Source organism: Dissoconium aciculare, assembly GCF_010015565.1.
Source record: "Dissoconium aciculare CBS 342.82 unplaced genomic scaffold K489scaffold_12, whole genome shotgun sequence".
NCBI lineage: Eukaryota > Fungi > Ascomycota > Dothideomycetes > Mycosphaerellales > Dissoconiaceae > Dissoconium > Dissoconium aciculare.
In genome coordinates, this window is record NW_022984962.1 from 557,425 (window position 1) to 576,336 (window position 18,912).

The window sequence follows — 18,912 nt, forward strand, 5'->3', positions numbered from 1 at the left end:
GTTAAAGGAGTGCGGATCTATTAAATGATACCTCAGAACAACATGTCGGACTGCGCGATCTCTCTAAGAGTCCTGAAATATGCCAGGAGAGAGTCGTTCAGCGTGAGGAAAACCGCGTGTATGAGTTTGTACCGGACAAAGCTCGAAACTTTTACGAGATGTCTTGGTGACGTCTTCCGCTGTCGATGAGCCGTGCGTGGACCAGAGAGACACAGCAGCGTGCTTGGTCGGTCTCCACGTTCACGCGAGTTTTCACATGACAGGTGAGGAACAAGTACAGTACTAAATGTGATTGCATATATTTGTATTTCGCGTTGATCCGCATACACATTGATCATCATCTCATGCTCCGGTATATTTGAATCACCCTCACCCTCACCCTCACCTATCACATTCGAATTCGTTTCTCAACACACGCAATTTGTTAGTCTGACGGAACGACTTCAGCACATGAACGCCGTTGACTTCGACCCTGGATTATTTCATCGCAGGGCATGTCATTCTGACTCAGCACAATTCACCTGCACGACGTCTTTCCACTTTCGGACGTGACAACTTGCCTCACATCGACACCTTTGACAACACAATCTCGCTCACAGCAAACAGTAACGTAAACGACGAGAGCGCCCTTGAATTGTACCGGACAGTTGCCCGTGGTTTGCGGTCGCGGCATTAAAAACGTCTTACAAGTCGCCGAGAGGCATTTCCCGATCCATTCCGGCGCATGAAAGATGGCGACTAATGGAGTCGCGACGATTACGCTTCGTTGCAAGGTGCCACCGGGCCACATCTCTGGCGATATAGACGAGTTCAATTTGGGTTCATTTGCGACTTCTGCAAAAATCGGGGCCGTCCGTGAGAGGATTCAGCAACAGTTGCCCGGAAATCCTACGCCCGTCCAACAACGAATACTCCACGGCGGCCGGGCTCTGGTTGACGACGAACAGTCGCTCGCGGATGCATTGAATGTGAAACGAGACCCCACACAGGACACATACGTTGTTCATTTGCTTGTTCGCGGCAATGGCGCGTCCACACCTGCACCTGCGTCGCAAAGAATCCCTGTACCTGGAGTCGGCTCGGTAAACCCACGGCCAGGGCAGTCTCCGGCGCCACAGCAAATCCACCCTGGGGATGTTCGACAGGGAAACGCGCATCAATTGCCTCAACAGCAGCCTCAACAACCTTTTCTCAACCAACATGTCGATCCACTCATTGCGCATCAAAGACTTCATGCACAATTCGTACAGCAACAGCATCAACAGAACCAACACGCATTCTCGCCCTTCCCACACGGATTCCCTGGTATGCCTCCGCGGCATAATGGTGGACAAACGCCTCATACGGTTCCTGCTCAGCCTGGGTCAGGAGAGCCACCTCGAAACCCGGGCGGTCTCACTCCACAACCTGACGCACACCCAATTGCACACGATACTCCGAGCTCTGCACGCCCTGATACCAACTCCACACCTAACTCTATCCCTCAACCACCCGTAAATGCTCCGCATCTCGCAGCAGGTCTTCCAAATCCGATGCATCGTCCGATCAGTGGCCAAGGGTTTCACGTGGAAGGTGTCGGTCAGGACGGCCAGCGGTTCAGTGTTCATCAACAAACATTTAGCATTCCTGTTGGAGGCCCACAATTTGGTGTTCCGGGTATGCCGGGCCTGTCACCGTTTCCCGGCACCGCTCAACGCCCTGCAACAGTACCGTCTCTGGTGGCGAGCGCCGCTGTGGCTCAAGCCGCAGTCGCGACAGATCGTGCTCGTCAAGCTAGTTCCGACGTGAACCAATCACTTCAGACACTGCTCGCGAGAGAAGATCTCAACGACGACCAGCGAACCCGAATCCGTGAGATTCTTGATGGCGCCCAACGCGCGAGCGGTCAAGCAACACAAGCTCGATCTGCTTTGACACAAGTGATGATGGCATATAATGCACCACAGATGCCCACAGTGGGACCCCTGCCGCCCTTTGGTCGCCCCCAGGAGACAACACCTCAACACAATTCCCTTCCTACAATTCGGACTCCATCAGAACTGACTTGTTACCTACTATCCGCTCCGGATGGACCTCGTGCGATCCTATACTCGCCTCACCATGGTACTTACCATGGAAATTATAATCAAGGTTTATCCTCTGCCAGCCTCCTGAGCCAATTTGCATCACGATCGCAGCAAGCAGAAGGCGCGGGCGTTCCTCCTGCGCCTGGAGCCGGACAAGCGGGCAACCTACCTAACCAAGGCATTGAGATCCAATTGCCTGCGGAGTTGCAGCCGGCGGAACCTGCTGGACCCATGCAGGCCATTCTTGGCCACTTTTGGCTCCTGGCGCGAATCATGATATTTGCTTATTTCCTGTTAGGCTCAAACATGGGATGGCGTCGACCATTCGTTTTGACAGTGATAGGCATTGGCTTCTGGATGATCCGCATGGGACTCTTTGGCGACGGTGGACTCCTTCGAAGATGGTGGGACGAGATCATGCAAGGCCCGCGACCTGCTCAGGCACGCGCTGCAGATGGTCAGGCTGATGGGCAAGGAGCGCAAGACGGAGTCGGAGCAGCGCGCCCGGCTCGCATGCCTACTCCCGAAGAACTTGCGCAGCGTCTCTTGAATCAAGCGGCGCGCGGGAACGGTAACGCCGCCATGAATCCTCAAATGCGCTGGCTACGAGAGCAGGTAAGGCCGGCCGAACGAGCTGCTGCACTGTTCGTCGGAAGTCTATGGCCTGGAGTCGGCGAAGCAGCTGTACGAGCCAGAGAGCAAGAGGAGCGTAGACTTGCAGAAGAGGAGATCGCAGCGCGTAGGCGAGAGGAGGAAGAGCGACAGCGCGAGAATGAAGCGCGTGATGTCAAAGAAAGCGAAGGTTCCAAGACTGAAGAGAAAGCGACGCTTGAACAAAACAATGCAGCGTCCAGCGCTGCTGTTGACCAGAGCTCCCAGGATGCCGGCACTGTCAGCGCCGCCACCACCGAATCATAAGCTGTCGGATGATGACGTTGCACGTTGTGCACACATTACACGGCTGTACAAACCACGAGTCATTCGCCCAACACATGACGATTATTTGAGACTCAATTTAAGGGTCGTTCAATATCCTGCAATACACTCGTACATCGGAGAATTGCCCTCGGCGAACTTGACGCAAGTTTGGATGGGAAACATCCCCGTACGACCGGCGTCGTCTTTCATGGCTGGAAATCCGTTGTCCTGCATTTTCACGACAGTCGCACAAAGTCAACACGTGCAGGGGTCACGATTCCGGACACGAGATACAAGGCTTTTGGAATTTCGTCGTTTGCAACCTGACAAAGAACTGCGTCACCTTTTTTCTCGAGATTCATGCCGCTTAAGCTGTCGACCTGCCGACTTGTTTGACAACAAGCTTAGATCGGGACTTTAAGCGGACCTCTTCCAAGGCGTTGTGCCTGAATGCTCGCCTGACGACACCAGACGCCAAGCATGATACACAGCTCTCGGAAGGCCGTTTCGGAAGATGAATAACCCGGAAATTATCAAGACATTGCCCGTATAATCGCTGAACCACCTGCTATCTACGGCCAGTCACCAATACGGCTTTCACTGCCTTCTCCGAGTGTCCAATGAGCCTATGTTGCTGTTCGGGAAACCGGTTACGAGATTGATCCCGCACTTGAGAAAAGAAGGGCACTGAGCACTCCGTTATCTTCTCAAGTATATTTGACCGTCTTCACGCATCGAACGTATTTAGCTGTGCCGCATGACACCCCGTCATTTCACCCCAGTACGAGAGTATATATATAGGTCATCGAAGCCCTGTTGAGGTCATCTCGACGTCGGAGCAGGACGACAATATCACAATTACCGCGCGTACTCTCTTGACGGCTTCGATCAGAGTGAAGACAAGATGTTGCTTCTCAGCACCCCTGACAATGACGCCCTGGAGCCATTAGCCGGCAAAGCTATATTATCATTTCTCCATCTACCGATCGAGATACAAGATCTGATCCTACGCTTTGCTGTCACGGAAGATCATCCGATCATCATGGATTCCTCCTTCATCTCCCCTAATGGCGTTACTGTGGAACAATCACGACCGAGCAAACCCCTCAACGGACAGGCCCATCAAAGAGCTGCCAGCCGTCATCCTACAATTTTACCTCCAATCACCCTCGTCAACCGCCGTCTCCGCAATCGCTCCCTCCCCTTCTTCTACCGCCACAACACCTTCGTCCTCGTCATCCGCCACACCGAAGCCGCTCACAGGCAACACCACCTTACCTCTCCACCGCCGGCGCGATCCACGCAGCCATCACACATCAAAGACAAATCGCCCCCCGAAACCTACAGACCCTCCTCTCCACTACACAGCCGCCCGCCTCTTCCAGACATCCCCTCCATCCGCTTCATCCGACAAATCGAGACCGACGCCGTGATGCGACGAAATCTCCACCATATCCGCATCCGCCACATCTTCCGACGGGTAGATTTTGAGGTGGAATTCGAATGCTTCGTACCGAAATCCTCGAATGTGCCTCCATCAGCACCGCCCATTCCCCCGCCGGCACCACCACCATCATCACCATCATCTCCGCCCCGCCCGATCCACGACCCCGACCACAACGGATCCCTGAATTACCGCATTACCCGCGTCCTCCCGCACAGCGCGGACGGCTGGGTGTACGGCTACGTGCGGCGCGCGAGGCTGTTCCTGATGCTGTACAACCGCCCGGATCGCGGCCGCGCGCGGGGAGAGGCCGGTCCGGCGGGCGGTTATTCGACGGGGCAAGGAGCGGCGGAAACGGGGAATGCGCTGGAGATGAGGAGCGCGGACGGGGATCGCCCGGGTGCTTCTACTTCTCCTTCTTCTTCTTCTTCTTCTTCTTCTTCTTTTTCTTTTTCTTCTACTCCGTGGAGGAAATTGGTTGATGTCAAGGGCTTGGTGCGGTATGATTGGAATGTGAGATGACATGTGTGTATAAGTATATGTGAGAGAGAGAGAGAGAGGGAGAGAGAGAGAGAGAGAGAGAGAGAGAGAGAAGACGGCGGTACGAGATCCCGGTATGATTCGCGATGTAAACTCGGTGAGGCGCTCTCTTTTTCCTTTTCCTTTTCCATTCATTAGACGAAGAAATGACCCAAGGGAGAATCCCCACCATCTTTTTTTCAAAATTCTCAATCATGCTTCTCTTCTGTTGCTGTCATTCCTCCCTCTCCTCCCCAGCGCTGGAAGTCCACGCCACATCTCCCAGGAGCAGCGGAACGGACGGGAGAGGTATTTGCACGTACCGGACGAGGCGAGGACTAAGATTGGGGGGATTAGAATTTCGATTTGAATTTCTTTTTTTTCTATAAAAGGAAAACTACGACTGATGGGGACGATCTCTCACGTGGGCTGTTCCTAACCTCATAGTACTCTTTCCCTCACAATTTCCCTCTCTTTCCGAAACCATTCCTCCTATTTTTAGGGAGGGGGGGGGGGGGGAAGGACTATGCCGACCGACTCCGCGCTATGCATGCGATTTGATTCCATGACTTTCCTTTTCTTTTTCTCTTCGTTTCATTTCATTTCGTTTCGTCCTTCTGGGAGGGGGTTTCCCACCGAGACGGGTTCGCCTTCGGCCCCTCGGGTTTGTTTACCCCCGACTTTCTGCGGTGGGGGGTCGTTCCGATCCGATGTCATGCCCTGTCGTCCACGTTCGGAACACCCCTCCGACGGTTCCCGTCATGAAGCGCGGGCGTCCGTTCCCGGGACTTCGTCGCCGTCCGCGGCGGCGGCGGCGGCGGAGGATTCCGCCTCTCCATCAGAGTCATCAGAAGGCGATGACATGGCGCCCGTCTTCCCGGCGTCGTCGGAGAAGAGCTCCACCGTGGCGTTCGTCGCCGGGGTAAGCACCGGCGATGCTGCCGCGCCCGCCGCCGTGGCGACAAGGTCCACGTCATACATCGCCGGGACCTCCAGTGCGCCAGTGGCGATAGGCGAGAGGCGGGACGCTGCGCTGCTGCTGCCGCCGCTGAGCAGGCCGAGGTAGAGGACGAGGACGCCCAGGACGAAGATGATGACGTTCTTGCGGTCTTGCGCCAGCAGGAAGAGGTAGTTTCGCAGCAGGATGGAGAGCGGGATGTCGGCGGGTCGGCGGTAGATCTCGGGGAGGCTGAGGCGGGGTTTGCGGCGAGGGGTGGTGTTGTTGGGGTCGGAGGAGGAGGCGTGGGCGGGCGAAGGGGAGAGGTGGCGGTCGGGATCTGCGGCGGGCGGGTCGAGGGCGAAGTCGCTGGACGTCGGGCCGCGTCCCTCGCCCGCCGTCCGGGCTTGTTCCTCGAGGATGGCGCGGATCCGGGATTCCTCCTGCTCGTTCAGGAGGTCCTGCGCCGCGTCGGCCTCGGTCTGCGCCGCGTCGAGCTGTTTGCGCAGGTCCGCGTCGATCCAGGGGAAGATCTCGACGTCCACGCGCTCCATGTCGGACCATGCCGCGGCCCACGCCGAAGGCCCCAGCAGGCCGTTCGCCGCGAAGATCTTGACCGCCCAGACCTTTTCGCCTGCCGCGCCCGACTGGGCGGGCTTCATGTGTTGGTGGCACGTGGAGCAGGTTTCGATGTCGGAGCCGATGGCCGAGTCGCTGTCCTTGACGGAGCTGACGGAGGACACAGCGGAGCTGACGGAGTCGCGGGCCCGGAAGTGTCCACATTTGGTGACGCGCTCTTTACTCAGCTCGAGGGACTGCAGCAGGCGTTCCTCGAGCAGCTCATATTCCCCCTTGGGATGCTGGATGAGGATGCCTCGTTGCGCCACGGTCTCGGAGATCTTACATCGCAGCAGTTCCAGGTTGTCGAGGATATTCTGCGGGAGGAGCCTGCGCAGGACTTCGGGGCTCCAACGGATATCGGCCGGGAGGAGGGTGACGTGGAGGAGGACGAGAGGGTAGTCGCGAGATTCGTCGTCCTCTTCGGGTAGACGTCGTGGCTTGGGACTGCCTTTGATGCTGGACGGTGGAGCTGAGCGTGGTGTGCCGGGACGTGATCGTGTTTGGTGTAGTACGGATCGGCGGGGACTGCGCTCAAAGGGTGTCGGCGAGGTCATCTGCATGCGGCGGACGGAGGACGGGCGTCGGAATGCTGCTCGAACGGACTGGGGAGAGTACGGGTGATGTAAAGGCGTGGTCCGGTCGTCGTGGTCGACGTCGTAGCTGGATTCGGGGAAGGATGATATTGAGGTGCTGGTGAGGATGGATGCTCTCCGAGCGTTGTGCAGGTCCCCATCCTCGTCGCCCTGGACGCCGCTGAGTGGTGAGTCGGTTCGCTCATAAGGTTCGACGAGCGTGTCGTCGCCTGCCGCAAAGTCCTCTACACTGTACTCGTCGTCTGGGATGGACGGAGTCGCATTGTGTTTGAGCGTCGCGACCCTCGACAGCTCGTCAGTGGGTCCACGATGATCGGGGTCTGAAGGTTCAATGTGGGGCGGAGGAGGAGCGGCCGAGCGAGGGATCTTGGTAGGTTTCGTGGTGGTGCCGGTTGCGCCGGCGACGTCTTCGTAGATTGTGAATCGCGGTGCTTTCGTTTGCCGAGCCATGGTGGGTGTCGACGCCGGCGAGGAAGATCGACAGGTTCGACCCGTACAGGACGGACGATCAGCGACAATAAACAGGCAACGGGGGTTATAGCATTATATTTTCTGAGATCGGAGAGAATGTCGCCGCTTGTGAAGAGTGAATGTTCGGTAGACGACGATATGCCCCTAGACTAGCCGTGCGTTGGGAGAGAGCGAGAGAGAGGCATCAATGCAGATGTTCACGGTTGCATGTGCATATGCAGCAGCAGCAGCAGCAGCAGCAGCAGCGTTTACCGGTGCGAGTCGTCCGTGGCTGGGAGCGACATGTGCGTTTTTTCCCTTCGACTCATGCAACTCATGGATCCATTCCTCTCCCTCCAATCGGCGGTGTGTGTTTAGCGTTCTGCTGGCACGTTGGGCGTCTACCGGGAGAGAAAGACGGGAGTAGTCTGGAGTAGTGAATTGGTGCTAATGCAGCAGTGGAGAAGTGGAATGAATGGCGATGCGGTGTATTATTTACTTACCGTGCTGCAGTCCAGACACAACGGCGGTAATAAATTTCGATGAGGGGTCACCGTTTCCGCAACAACGCGACCGAAAACTGTCGGCACCCGCCCGCGCCCGTCTACAGAACACTCTTCGGTAAAACTTGTAAATGTACACATCCCCGGCTGTCTCTCCAAGGCATATATATCGTGGCAAACATCTCCAGCATCGATTCGGCGCATGTTCTCCGATGTCGTAAGCACGCAACTCTCTGCTCTGCAGCGCTTCCGCTGAGATGATGCGACGGGGACTCTTTGTGTCGGTATAAACACCCCAACAATGCCACGATGGAAATGCACGAGACACACTGCCTCGAGTCTCTCGTTCTCCACGATTCGTTCATTATATTGAATTCAAGTGAATTGAAGTGCATGTTATATCTGGGCGTACATTGCGGTCTCAAAAGATTGCAATCGGTGCTATACCAGATCCACGCCCGGTGCATATAGTGCGTGGCAGCAGCGTCGTGCAAGAACAGGGCAACTCGGAAGACCGGCTCTCCAATCGGCCTTCTCTGTCCACGGACGCTGCAACAACTCATCAGCAGACTGTCTTTCCTCAGGATCCCACTGTATAGCGAGCGCAATCAAGGACGTCGAAAAAGAGCAGCGTCTCCTCCGTGGCGTCCATTCGATCCTTGAGGAGGAGACAATTCGACAGAGAATGATGACTAATAGCGAGTGAAACAGCCCGGATTGCCCCTCCGGAAGCTCCTCTGCAAGGATGTTGGCTCTCTTGGGAGACGACCTCGCTGTATGGAAAGTCGATCGCATTCTCTGCTTCCTTCCTTTCTCCAGTGCCAATGAGGCGACGATCCAGAGCGTATACTCATACCATACTCTCCTACAAAACAATCGTCTTCTTGGCTTCGCTCGGAGAACGACTCCGCCGTGAGTCTTGGGTTACCCGGACACGGCACTCCAACGACGGATCGTAAAAAGCCAGCTTCCTCCCGCGACACGATCGCATATTTGCCTGTAGATGTGAAAATTCTAGCCTGACATCTACCTGAGAAAGAGAGGACGGGAGAATCATTCGTTATCATTGGTGATGAGAGAATTGGAAAGGGTGAGGTAGGCAGTCGAAGGGGGGTATCTAATCGAAAGAAAATCATATCATATCGCAGCGGGGACGCGCGAGCCCATTTGGAAAAAAGAATCCCGCGTACTGAAGCCCGATGAGAGTGCCCGAGGCCCAGAGACCAAGAAAAATCGATGATCGGGGAAAAAAGGAGAGAAAACACCATCGTCCCTCATCCACGGCTCCGAAATGGAGACATCCCACTCTCCATCCCCCAAATCCATCGATTCCCGGATTTCCTTCTCACAGCCATTCCTTCAGGATCGTCGTGATCCGCATCACCCTCCAGGAGTAACAGTGCAGCTCCGACCGCAGTTCCTGCACGGCCGCGGCGTGTGCGCGCGCCGCCGCGCTGCCGCCACAGGCACCGGCGCGGGCGGTCTTGCGGGGACTGCTCAGTCGCGTCGGACGGTCCGGGGAAGATGAAGCGGAAGAGTATGGAGATTGTACGGCGGCCGCTGTGCTCGAGGATCTCGGAGGGAAGGTCCCGGCGGAATCGTCGGCGGGAAAGCCACCGCCGCCGCCGAAGGCGTCTTCGCGCTCGGCGGTGTGCAGGTATTCGACGAGCCATTTCGCCATGATGATCATGTTGCTGAGTAGGTTCCGCACGGAGGGCTGGTGGGGCCGGAGGGCGTCGGCGGTGGCGGTGCGGTGGGACTGTTTGGCGCCGTTGCCGCTCAGATGGAGGGTCGAGGAGGGGGAGGGTTTGTTCGTTGAGCACGGTGGGGGAGGGCAGGTCGATTTGATGGTGACTTCCAGGAAAACCTGGAGGTCCTCGAGGGTGTGCAGGCCCTGTTGGAATTTGTGGCGGATGTGGGTGAAGAGTTGCTGTTGTTGTTGCTGTTTCGCTGTGGAGGTGGCGCTTGATGATGAGGTGGAGGATGTTGTTGTCGAGGTGGAGTTCGTGGATAGGCGCCGGTCATGATCTGGGCTGTCGGGCGACGGGGAGGAGAGATGGCTGCTGTAGGGACTGTTTCGAATGCTGCTGTTTCTGGGACTGTTGCTAGATCTTGAGGACGCGCTTGGTGCGGAGAAGTGAAATCGAATCGGTGTCTGTCGGGTAGGCGAGTGCCATTGCGGAGTAGGTTTAGCCATGTCGCCGGCCGAAGATATTTGAGACTGTCGATCAGGGCGCTCGCCGGTCACGTTGCTGGGGATGATGGAAACGACCGTGTGGGATTACTTGTGTTTGTTGATATGAGGTGGATGTTGTTGCAACGAGCGTGGGCGACAAGGCAGTCGATGGTGAGAACGATTGTGACGGATGTGCTGTGATTCGAAGAACGGCGCGACGATCATTCTTTATTAAAAGTTACGACGGTGAGGGAGAGGATATATGCCGACGGTGACCCGGTGGATAGAGTGTCGTGTCAAGAGTCTGTCGGCGAAAGCGGCACGAGCAAGGTGAATTGAACCCGGAGAGTACCAGAGGACAGACAAGAGTAAGCAGAAACGGGCAAGGAGAGATGAAGATCCAGTGAAGGCTTCGTGGTTCAACGGACGCGGATCCGCAGAAATGGAGAGTGTTGAGGGTGAGAGGTGAATGACGTCTGGGTGAGCCGGAGGTTATCACCAACTGTTGAAGCCGGGGAGTTGATGCGCCACAACCGGATTAAAAATTATGTTGATGATGGTAATAAAAATACATGTCCCATACAGAAAATGGAGTTGGTGATGGAAGGTGGAGACGGTGATGATAATAAAGAAGGGAGACGACCGTCTTCACCACTAGTAGGAAAATGCATGCACATGCCGTCGACGAGTGTTGCACTCTTGAGGGTCGGTCGTCGCCGCGTAGCATAGAACCCACAGGATGGCGCTCTCAGCCCGTGTTGAATCTCTGTGCGTCGTTCCGCGGTCTCGTGATGGAGAGTGATATCAGGCACACCCCTCGAGCACAGAATACACACACTTGCAACCTGAGCGCCTCAAGACGTCGGCGCAGGGGAAACCCACAGATGTTATGCATGATGATTATTAGCAGCGCAGAACATTCACACTCCTCCCTTTGGCGGCTTCTCCTTATTATTCTTATTATGGTGTTGGTCGATGTGCGATGTGCATGTCGCTGTGAGGGGCGACATGGAGGATGGAGTATGGGGTCATGCAGCATGTAAACCTTCCTAGGTTGGAGGTAAGTACCCGATACATCACCTGGAGCGAGCTAGTAATGAGACTGCTGGCGTGAGGGCTGCTGCTGCCCTCGAAGCGTGTGGCTGCGAACAGTGTCGACCTCCCTCAAGCGGGCGTCCATGTCTCCCTGTGCGCGATGAATCTTCGAAATGCTGCAACATGTTCCGAGCGCACGTGTTTCGTCTGGAGGTGCGCCTGACCGCAGGCCCCGACGCTGGAGCACGACGAGCGTCTGGCGATTCCCGGTTTCATCGCCAGCGCAAGCGACTGGTGATCCAGCCCTACGACGAGAAGGATGCAGATTGGTGACAGGGTAACATGAAGAGGGCCAAAGTCTATCCCGGTAGTCGCGATACGGTATGATCCAGTGTGGGTTCGCATGAGGCACAAGCGAGAGTAGCAGATGAGGTGAGGATACGAACCCTCGAATAGCGCATCAGGGGAGATGAGATCCCCAGGCACGCGGATCATGATACACACCTGCGGGCAAACACTGTATCTCTTGCATAGCCAATCATCTCCGCTCATGTGGGTAATTTCTCCGATACGAGACGCTAGAACGACCACCATAGTAAATATCACAAACATCACCAGACAACGACATGGACGTCTTCACGATGCTCACACACATAGCCATCATGGAGAAATGATCACATGACAGTGAGCAGAGGTCTCGCTCTCGGCGCAGTGACACATTGTCCATCCAACGACCGCCTCCCAAATGGGTAGACGAGTTAAGCTGGAAGCTGTATATTACTCATCAGATACGACGTTGCAACCCTCAGACACCATGGTGTCTGGCAAAGCACGCCCGTAACCCAGTATCTATTGAATTTTCGAAGAGCCTCATCCGTTATGCCAACCGTGTCCTCGATGCAGGTACGCAACGTTAAGCCTTAGGAACCACGGAACCGATCACACACAACTGCAGGACAGTGCATACAACACCACACGAGCCACGTCCACGACCATCCCATCTCCCATATATCTTCCATGTCGCGACGTCTCTCCCCGAAGAATTCCCTCATGCATGTATAGCCACGTACGTAACTGTGCCGTTCTCTCAAACCTACCATGTGTCATTGTCCATCCACCCATCCCATCCCGTGCCTCCCTTGGCTCGGAAAGACGTCTATATCGATCCCCGAACTTAGAACACAGCAGCGAGACGTTTCGGCTCTCGCTCGATGGATGACGACAGGGAAAACATCGTCATCGGAGGCTCATCAACGATGATGATGGCCGATCACAGGATCAACTGCTCTCCATCGGTTGAGATCATGCTGTATATCTCTGCGGGATTGTGTGTGACGTGCATGTTGGTATGCAGTGCATTGGACTTCCTACCGCGCCGGCCGGCCCAGCACTCATCTCGCCGTTTGCCTTCCTCGCGTATGATGTGGATGCGCCCAGCGAGACGACGGCGGAATTGTGTCGGTGTCGGCATCGATACGCGCGCCCGGAGGTTCTGTCGTCATCGTCATCGGGTAAGTCAGAGCGTTTCTAGCGGAAAGCGCTCGCGACAAGATAGAAAAAGTGTGGGCATATATTCATCATTAATAGATCCATCATACTAGGTAGGTGTGCAAAGTATTCAAACGCAAAAGCAGGGTCATCGTCATCACTTCACGGATCGACTTCCTTCCTCCCACCCCACCATCCTTCTCCACACAATCATCGCAAACACATCAGAACGTCCTGGCGAACAGCCTCCTCAGCGGCCCTTTGCTCAACCACCTCCACTGGCTCGGCGGCAGGACGACCTGGGTCGCGACGCGATCATGCTCGAGCAATCTCTGCTCGTAGCCTCCCGGGGCGAAAACGTCCTCGGGTAACTCCCGGACGTCCTCATGCAGCCGATCGTCGCCCTGATACTTCCACACGATGGGCGCGACCGCCGGCCTGGTCCCCGCCGTCGCCGAAGCCAGCTGCTCGCCGAACGTCTTGCCGTCGACCGGGCTGATCGGCGTCATGGGCAGGGTTTCCAAATCCGCGACTTTCGGCTGCGCCGTGTCGCCGGCGTAGAGGCGCCAGCCGGCGAGGGGCCCCGCGCGGCGGAACAACGCGCTGGGCCGTTGCGGGTCGTATTTGGGGACGGTTTTGCTGAAGGTTATGAGTTGCCAGAGGCGGTGGACGACCTTCTGGTAGAACACCCGCGGCTCGATGTCGCGGCCGCCGAGGGCGATGCGCGCGCGCACGCTGGCGTGCACGGTCTCGCGGGTGTTGTGCAGGAGCTGGTCGGGCTTGATCCGGCCGGTGACGTAGTCGGTCTTGTGGTAGCGGCCTGGGCGCCGGAAGCGTTTCCCGGCGAGGTTCTGGGGGAAGGTGAGCGTGTTGTAGAGTTTGCCCATGGCCCAGCCGCGGTAGACGGTCGAGAGGGGCTCCGGGAGGGTGTTGTAGTAGTTGGTCGTGTGCTTGAAGCAGAGGTCGATGTAGGCGTCGTCGAATTGGATCCAGTGACGGGATTGGAATTTGGAGGGATCGGGAAGGTGCTTGCCGGACATGTGGTCCATCATCCAGGCGAGGGTGAGGTCTGCTGTGCCGTTGTCGTCGACGCTGCCACCGATGTTACCGTGGGCGCCGGGAAACCAGGCTTGTTTGAGGAAAGTCGTGGTGTTCTTCGAGTTCAATTCCCAGACTGCAGGAGAGTATGGCGCGCGATGCTCGTCGAGCGCGAGCGCTTGGAAAGCATGGCGAACACGAATGTCGAGACGGGTGTCGAACCATCGGTAATCTCGGAGGAACGCCGGCAAGCCGAAGGTCTCTTGCAAAATTGGGTTGATGGGAATGCCGAGCGCGCCAACAGTGTCCCAACAGCCGATAGCATCGATCTCAGCCTCCTGAGTCAGACCGAGGGACAGAAGATGTTTGCGGTATTCAAACATGTAATTGTCGATCCCCGCTTCACTCCTGTCGTGTGCGAGCGCAATCGGGGGTTGGTTCTTCCTGGCGTCGATCTCCTGGTCCGGGTTCGCTTGGACGTACGCATTGATGAACATCGGCTCGTGATCATCATCGCCAGCCCGCTCCCAGTCCATGAAGCACTCGTAGAAATGTGGCAGAGCCTTTTTCGTCAGGATGCCCACCGCCGCGATAAAACCACCGAGACTACGCGCCGTGAAAGCTCCGCGAGAAAAGCCCATCAGGAAGATGGAGTCGGGCTCCTGAGCGGGATCACGAGGCGAGTAATTCGACGCAAGGAAAGCGTATGCCTCCCGGATATTCTCCGAAAGGCCGACTCCGAGTCCACCACCCGCCAAATGATTGTACAGACCAATTCCAGTCCCAAGACCGGCCTGGTAGTAAACAATTTGCGGGTGATGGTCGTCGTCTTCAGATTTGATGGCACGCGCGATTCGCGTCACATTGGAGGGATTCTGAAGCTTCCCGGGTTGTCCCCAAGAGCCTTTCTTCCATCCATTGTCACGGTCAATCCATGTGCCTGTTCGTCCATTATCAGCGACGTTGATTTTGCTATGAGCAACAGCGCTGGTTACTACTGACCGTCGCAGCAGACAATGAGCTTCTTGGGGTTTCTCAAGCCCATTTTCTGGCCCGCTGCCACCTCCGCAGGGCTGGTCCCGGTGTCACCTGAAGTCGCCATTGCGCGCTGGTGGTTCTAAGCGGTCGTCTCGCGTCTGTTCTATCTCTTGGATCTTGAAGTATATGGCCAAAACGATGTTGATTATATCGTCGCGCACCGGGAAACACGCGCCAGGTATTCCGCAAGTCTCACAGCAGGTGTAGAAGATCAGACCACGAGATGCAAGCCCGCAATGGCACCTGCAGTTTATGCGACAGAGCCAAGAGAAAGAGTTAGTGAGCCAAGGGAACCATCACCCGATATTATGTATCACTGCGATTCGAGGCGTCCTACGGATGCATACATCTACGTATACAAAGAAACAGCGTGGGATCGACATTCAGGCCGATATGTCACCGCCGTCCCTAGCGATGGGTGGTGGCGCGTGGCCTGCAACCTCCTTCTCGCTCTTTTCAAGTCGATCCAGGGAGGGAGGCAGATCTGACGTTAGCATGGGATGTAGCGCGAACGGCCATCATGACTTATTATTACTAGAAATAAACCATTGCCAGCACAGGACTGCTGTGTCGCATATGCGATGCGGCGCAGCAGCGCCTACAGGCGAAAAGACTCCGATCTGAGCTCGGAATGGATCCTGCGCAGCTCACGTGTAAAAGACCAGACGATGACATTCCGATGCCATGAATATCGAACCTGGCAGCGACGACATGTATGTAAACGCCGACAACCCAAAGGGACCCAGAAAGCCTCTGGCTACCTCTCGCTTTGGGCAGGCCGCTGAGGTCATCACGCTCATCGTCATCGTCACAGTGATGAAGGGTGCACGCGCACCAGGAGGAGCCCATTCCTGCCCCAAATCCGGCGAATGAAGCGTGGACAACGTGCACATGCAGGCGGCTACCCGTTAGTAGTCAGGGAATAGCGCGTGCGCAGCTGGACATCGGAATCAGGATAGTTTGGTAGCGGTGGGCGCCGCCCGCTTGCCCCTTTGGCCCCCTCCATCAGCTGCCCAGGTGTGTGGGCATCGTGCCCTGTCGTACCCTGTCGTGCCCTGTCTTCCAGTTGTGGGAGCCACTTGCACTGCGCACATCCTACCCGGACCATCAAGATGTGCGATGTATAATAGTAAGCTGACAGGCCCGCCACTGCCACCGTCGACGACCTCAGATGGACAACGGTGCTGCTTGCCGTCCACGATGAAGGCTTTCTCATGCTGACGCGCGACCTAAGACCATTTGGCAAGTCTTGAGTGAGAGCTGCAGAGATGACTAGCATACGCTGGCCTAGCGAAATGGACACTTTTGTTTTTGGCTCATGAATGATCTGTTTGCCGTCTGTTGGGTCCTATTCTCGATTTCAAAACGGAGCACAAAATTTCCAGGCCGGCATGCATTCTTTTCTTGCACACGCAAGTGGTAGTGGTGGAGGTAGGTGTTCAAGATGAACAGCAGAGGTTGACCGTCGAAGACAAAGAGAACAATGCTACGCAGGAAGCATAAAGAAGAGTTCCTTGAGATCAATTTCCTTGCTCTTTCGAGACAACTCCAAGCTGCCCTGGTTCAGTCGCCGAAAATGATAAAAAGTTATGAACTCGACGTGTCCTGTCCGTGAAGCAAACCTGTGGTGGTCTTGCGAAACGTACGAGCGCGAACCGGCTTGAAATACGGACCAAAGAGTGCACAGTCTGAGTTCTGCTCTCTGTTTTACACGTACGCAGACAGCGAAATCGACGAAGATGGACAAGACGCGGAATATGAGCAGGATGCCGAGGGCAAGCCTCGACGAAGCGATCGTGTATTCAAGCGTAGTCAGGTTGAGCGGACCGTACGTCTCTAAAAGGAAGTTCAGACCATACAACCGAATGCCTTCTCTGCGGATCCATAAGAAGAAGAACCAGAGAGGTAAAGGTAAGTGGGGAGAATCTAAACTGTTTGAGATATCATAATTTGAGACGCAACCTGTAATTTGAGCGCGAGTCATAATCTTTGTGGAACCCACGTCTCTTCCTCGCATTTCCAACCTCCACGAGACCTCGATTCGCTCCGCGTGACCAGGCAACAACAAGCAAGGTGTGGCGACGACAACGATTCAGAAACAGAGCTGCATGCACATGCCATCAATGCGCTGCCTCACTTGCAACTCGACTAATCTCGATCCGTCTCTCCCCAGAGTGTTTGCGGAGTACTGTCTCCGAAGGACAGTGCGGCCTCACTTTGTTGAACCGTAACACAGACATTCGCTTACTTGGACCTTGGGGCGCAGGGCCATTCTGCAGCTTGGCGCTTGCAAAAGTCCTTCGGGACGCGTCTGTCCTTCATGGCGTTTTCAATCTTCGTACTCCTGAATTACAGGTTCCTACATGTATTTCTCAACATATGCATCCTTCGGAATGTCGGCGCATCTTGGCAGCGTTCTTTCTGGCCCCGTCTTGATCTAGGGTCAAGCGTTGGACTTCAAGATTCCGATTTCTGTAGGTCCGCTCGTTGCCTTCGAGACTCCTCGATACCGTTGATTCGTTCTTCGCCTCGTTTTCTCCACGCCGAGATGGAGACCCTCCCAAAGGAAGACCCTTCAGGATGCTGCACTAGCTAGAGCATCCCCACACTCGGACTGAACTGAGTTTCACCATGGCGATGAACATCAGAAGCGTTCTTTTCTTTGCAAAGAACAAAGCAAAGAGCTCGCATTTGTGTTCCGCTTGAGGGCCCATCGCACGACTGCTCTTGCAGCTTCCATTTTCGAAGCATGCCGGTGGTCCCACCCAGATACAACGAGAAGATACTGTCCTTCGAATCACAGCAGGTGTGTGCGAATTCGAAACCAAGGTCATGCTCACGGCGTACACAAACCACGGCCCCGTTCCTAGTATGAAGGACCCTGCGCCTCGTTTCATCGCGCAAATCTCGTCCTGCAGACCAGCTGTCGTACCTTGAGATGCCTCCGAGAGATGCCTAGGAGATATGCATGAAAGAAGATATAAAAGGGTGGGTGACTTCCCCTGATATTCTCATCTTTCAGAATCAAACACTTCCACTCTCTACTACAAACCATCATCATCATCACAAATCAACACCATCATCTCCAATAGACTTTGCTGTCTGATCACTACCACTCTCGATCATCACCATGAAGGCGGCCACCAGCATCATCCTCCTCACTACGGCTCTCACCGCCAGCGTCTCTGCCCTCGGCTGCTACGGCGGTGGGCAAGACATCAGAGCAGAAGACTTAATCTATCACTCCGGCCGTGCCTGCAGGGGCTACGACGGCAAGCCGGGCGCCTTCCAAGGCACCTTCGGCCCGGGTGAAACCAAGTCGGTCTGTGTGGACATTGGCGGCAACCGGGTCGACATGCAAGTGCATAACCAGAACGGCGGCGCATCCTTCGATATCAGGGACGACGACTGTGCCAAAGAGCTGGCGAATGTGGTCTACAGTTGCCAGTATGACACCTCCAACTCCTGGGGCGGAGAGTTCCAAAACTCGGGATGGTGGTTCAGGTATGTTGTCTCCCCTCCGAATTTCGAGCCGTTTTCCCTTTTACTGGTCCCGTCTGAATGCTTGTATCACTTATGGTGGTTTTTGCTGACTATCGGCTTTTACAGATTGGATCCCAACAGCGGCAACTGCCCGCACTAGGAGAGTAGCAGTTGGTTGGACTCCGATGCTCAAGGTATAAAGCACCGGACGGGTCTTCTAGAAAGAACAAGCGATACAGTTAAGCGCTGCAGTCAGCTTCTCTCTCTCTCGTTCCTTCCTAGTTATACATAAGGGGAGGAAGGGAAGCGAAAGGAGATCTGATGTTAGCATGAGACATAGCACAAAACGGGCAACGTAGAAAGGAAATCCATCATATTTGGACGGTGATGTCGCAGTGATAGTCCAGTTAGTGCGCAGATGCAACGTCTTTCAGCTGTGCGAAGCCACTTCTTCTTTACAAACGAGCACCATTATAGGCGATATTCGGATATTGAAGCTGATAGGCCCGTCACTGCCACCATTGACGGCCTGATATAGACAACGCTGCTGCTCGCCGTCTACGATGAGGGCTTTCTCGTGCTGACGTCCGACGGCTGAAGAGA

The 18,912-nt window shown here is 55.5% G+C and overlaps 10 protein-coding genes across 10 annotated transcripts; 4 read left to right on the forward strand and 6 right to left on the reverse strand.

The window, feature by feature from the left end:
• Nucleotides 1-731: 731 nt before the first annotated feature.
• Nucleotides 732-2,984, forward strand: K489DRAFT_412581 (uncharacterized protein; the record flags this gene model as incomplete). The annotated part of the gene is made up of 1 exon (XM_033607946.1): nucleotides 732-2,984. One exon carries the CDS (start codon nucleotides 732-734, stop codon nucleotides 2,982-2,984), a length of 2,253 nt encoding a protein of 750 aa, XP_033456934.1.
• Nucleotides 2,985-3,888: 904 nt separating this feature from the next.
• K489DRAFT_373122 (uncharacterized protein) lies at nucleotides 3,889-4,950 on the forward strand (the record flags this gene model as incomplete). The annotated part of the gene is made up of 1 exon (XM_033603397.1): nucleotides 3,889-4,950. One exon carries the CDS (start codon nucleotides 3,889-3,891, stop codon nucleotides 4,948-4,950), a length of 1,062 nt encoding a protein of 353 aa, XP_033456935.1.
• A 504-nt stretch (nucleotides 4,951-5,454) lies between these two features.
• On the reverse strand, nucleotides 5,455-7,980 carry K489DRAFT_383454 (uncharacterized protein). The gene has a single exon (XM_033605606.1). It carries the CDS (start codon nucleotides 7,546-7,548, stop codon nucleotides 5,707-5,709), a length of 1,842 nt encoding a protein of 613 aa, XP_033456936.1. The 5' UTR covers nucleotides 7,549-7,980; the 3' UTR covers nucleotides 5,455-5,706.
• K489DRAFT_61483 (uncharacterized protein) lies at nucleotides 7,653-8,036 on the forward strand. The gene has a single exon (XM_033608759.1). The coding sequence runs from the start codon at nucleotides 7,757-7,759 to the stop codon at nucleotides 7,973-7,975; it is 219 nt and encodes a 72-aa protein (XP_033456937.1). The 5' UTR covers nucleotides 7,653-7,756; the 3' UTR covers nucleotides 7,976-8,036.
• A 61-nt stretch (nucleotides 8,037-8,097) lies between these two features.
• On the reverse strand, nucleotides 8,098-8,765 carry K489DRAFT_61552 (uncharacterized protein). The gene has a single exon (XM_033608762.1). It carries the CDS (start codon nucleotides 8,612-8,614, stop codon nucleotides 8,153-8,155), a length of 462 nt encoding a protein of 153 aa, XP_033456938.1. The 5' UTR covers nucleotides 8,615-8,765; the 3' UTR covers nucleotides 8,098-8,152.
• A 487-nt stretch (nucleotides 8,766-9,252) lies between these two features.
• K489DRAFT_61550 (uncharacterized protein) lies at nucleotides 9,253-10,570 on the reverse strand. Its single transcript, XM_033608761.1, has one exon. The coding sequence runs from the start codon at nucleotides 10,246-10,248 to the stop codon at nucleotides 9,397-9,399; it is 852 nt and encodes a 283-aa protein (XP_033456939.1). The 5' UTR covers nucleotides 10,249-10,570; the 3' UTR covers nucleotides 9,253-9,396.
• Nucleotides 10,571-11,330: 760 nt separating this feature from the next.
• K489DRAFT_61548 (uncharacterized protein) lies at nucleotides 11,331-11,700 on the reverse strand. Its single transcript, XM_033608760.1, has one exon. It carries the CDS (start codon nucleotides 11,665-11,667, stop codon nucleotides 11,392-11,394), a length of 276 nt encoding a protein of 91 aa, XP_033456940.1. The 5' UTR covers nucleotides 11,668-11,700; the 3' UTR covers nucleotides 11,331-11,391.
• A 1,218-nt stretch (nucleotides 11,701-12,918) lies between these two features.
• Nucleotides 12,919-14,984, reverse strand: K489DRAFT_61560 (uncharacterized protein). The gene is made up of 2 exons (XM_033608763.1): nucleotides 14,791-14,984; nucleotides 12,919-14,728 (listed from the first exon to the last, which is right to left on the reverse strand). The coding sequence occupies exons 1-2, from the start codon at nucleotides 14,888-14,890 to the stop codon at nucleotides 12,975-12,977; spliced, it is 1,854 nt and encodes a 617-aa protein (XP_033456941.1). The 5' UTR covers nucleotides 14,891-14,984; the 3' UTR covers nucleotides 12,919-12,974.
• A 1,225-nt stretch (nucleotides 14,985-16,209) lies between these two features.
• Nucleotides 16,210-17,129, reverse strand: K489DRAFT_61571 (uncharacterized protein). The gene has a single exon (XM_033608764.1). It carries the CDS (start codon nucleotides 16,841-16,843, stop codon nucleotides 16,313-16,315), a length of 531 nt encoding a protein of 176 aa, XP_033456942.1. The 5' UTR covers nucleotides 16,844-17,129; the 3' UTR covers nucleotides 16,210-16,312.
• Nucleotides 17,130-17,956: 827 nt separating this feature from the next.
• On the forward strand, nucleotides 17,957-18,469 carry K489DRAFT_412586 (uncharacterized protein; the record flags this gene model as incomplete). Its single annotated transcript, XM_033607947.1, has 2 exons — nucleotides 17,957-18,330; nucleotides 18,436-18,469. 2 exons carry the CDS (start codon nucleotides 17,957-17,959, stop codon nucleotides 18,467-18,469), a joined length of 408 nt encoding a protein of 135 aa, XP_033456943.1.
• Nucleotides 18,470-18,912: the final 443 nt, after the last annotated feature.

Coding starts and splice junctions, on each gene's coding strand:
- K489DRAFT_61560 (XM_033608763.1), bottom strand. CDS start 14,890: ATGGCGACTTCAGGTGACACCGGGACCAGCCCTGCGGAGGTGGCAGCG. Junction 14,729..14,790: donor GCTCATTGTCTGCTGCGACG/GTCAGTAGTAAC, acceptor ATGGACGAACAG/GCACATGGATTGACCGTGAC.
- K489DRAFT_383454 (XM_033605606.1), bottom strand. CDS start 7,548: ATGGCTCGGCAAACGAAAGCACCGCGATTCACAATCTACGAAGACGTC.
- K489DRAFT_61550 (XM_033608761.1), bottom strand. CDS start 10,248: ATGGCTAAACCTACTCCGCAATGGCACTCGCCTACCCGACAGACACCG.
- K489DRAFT_61552 (XM_033608762.1), bottom strand. CDS start 8,614: ATGAGTTGTTGCAGCGTCCGTGGACAGAGAAGGCCGATTGGAGAGCCG.
- K489DRAFT_61571 (XM_033608764.1), bottom strand. CDS start 16,843: ATGCGAGGAAGAGACGTGGGTTCCACAAAGATTATGACTCGCGCTCAA.
- K489DRAFT_61483 (XM_033608759.1), top strand. CDS start 7,757: ATGCAGATGTTCACGGTTGCATGTGCATATGCAGCAGCAGCAGCAGCA.
- K489DRAFT_61548 (XM_033608760.1), bottom strand. CDS start 11,667: ATGCGAACCCACACTGGATCATACCGTATCGCGACTACCGGGATAGAC.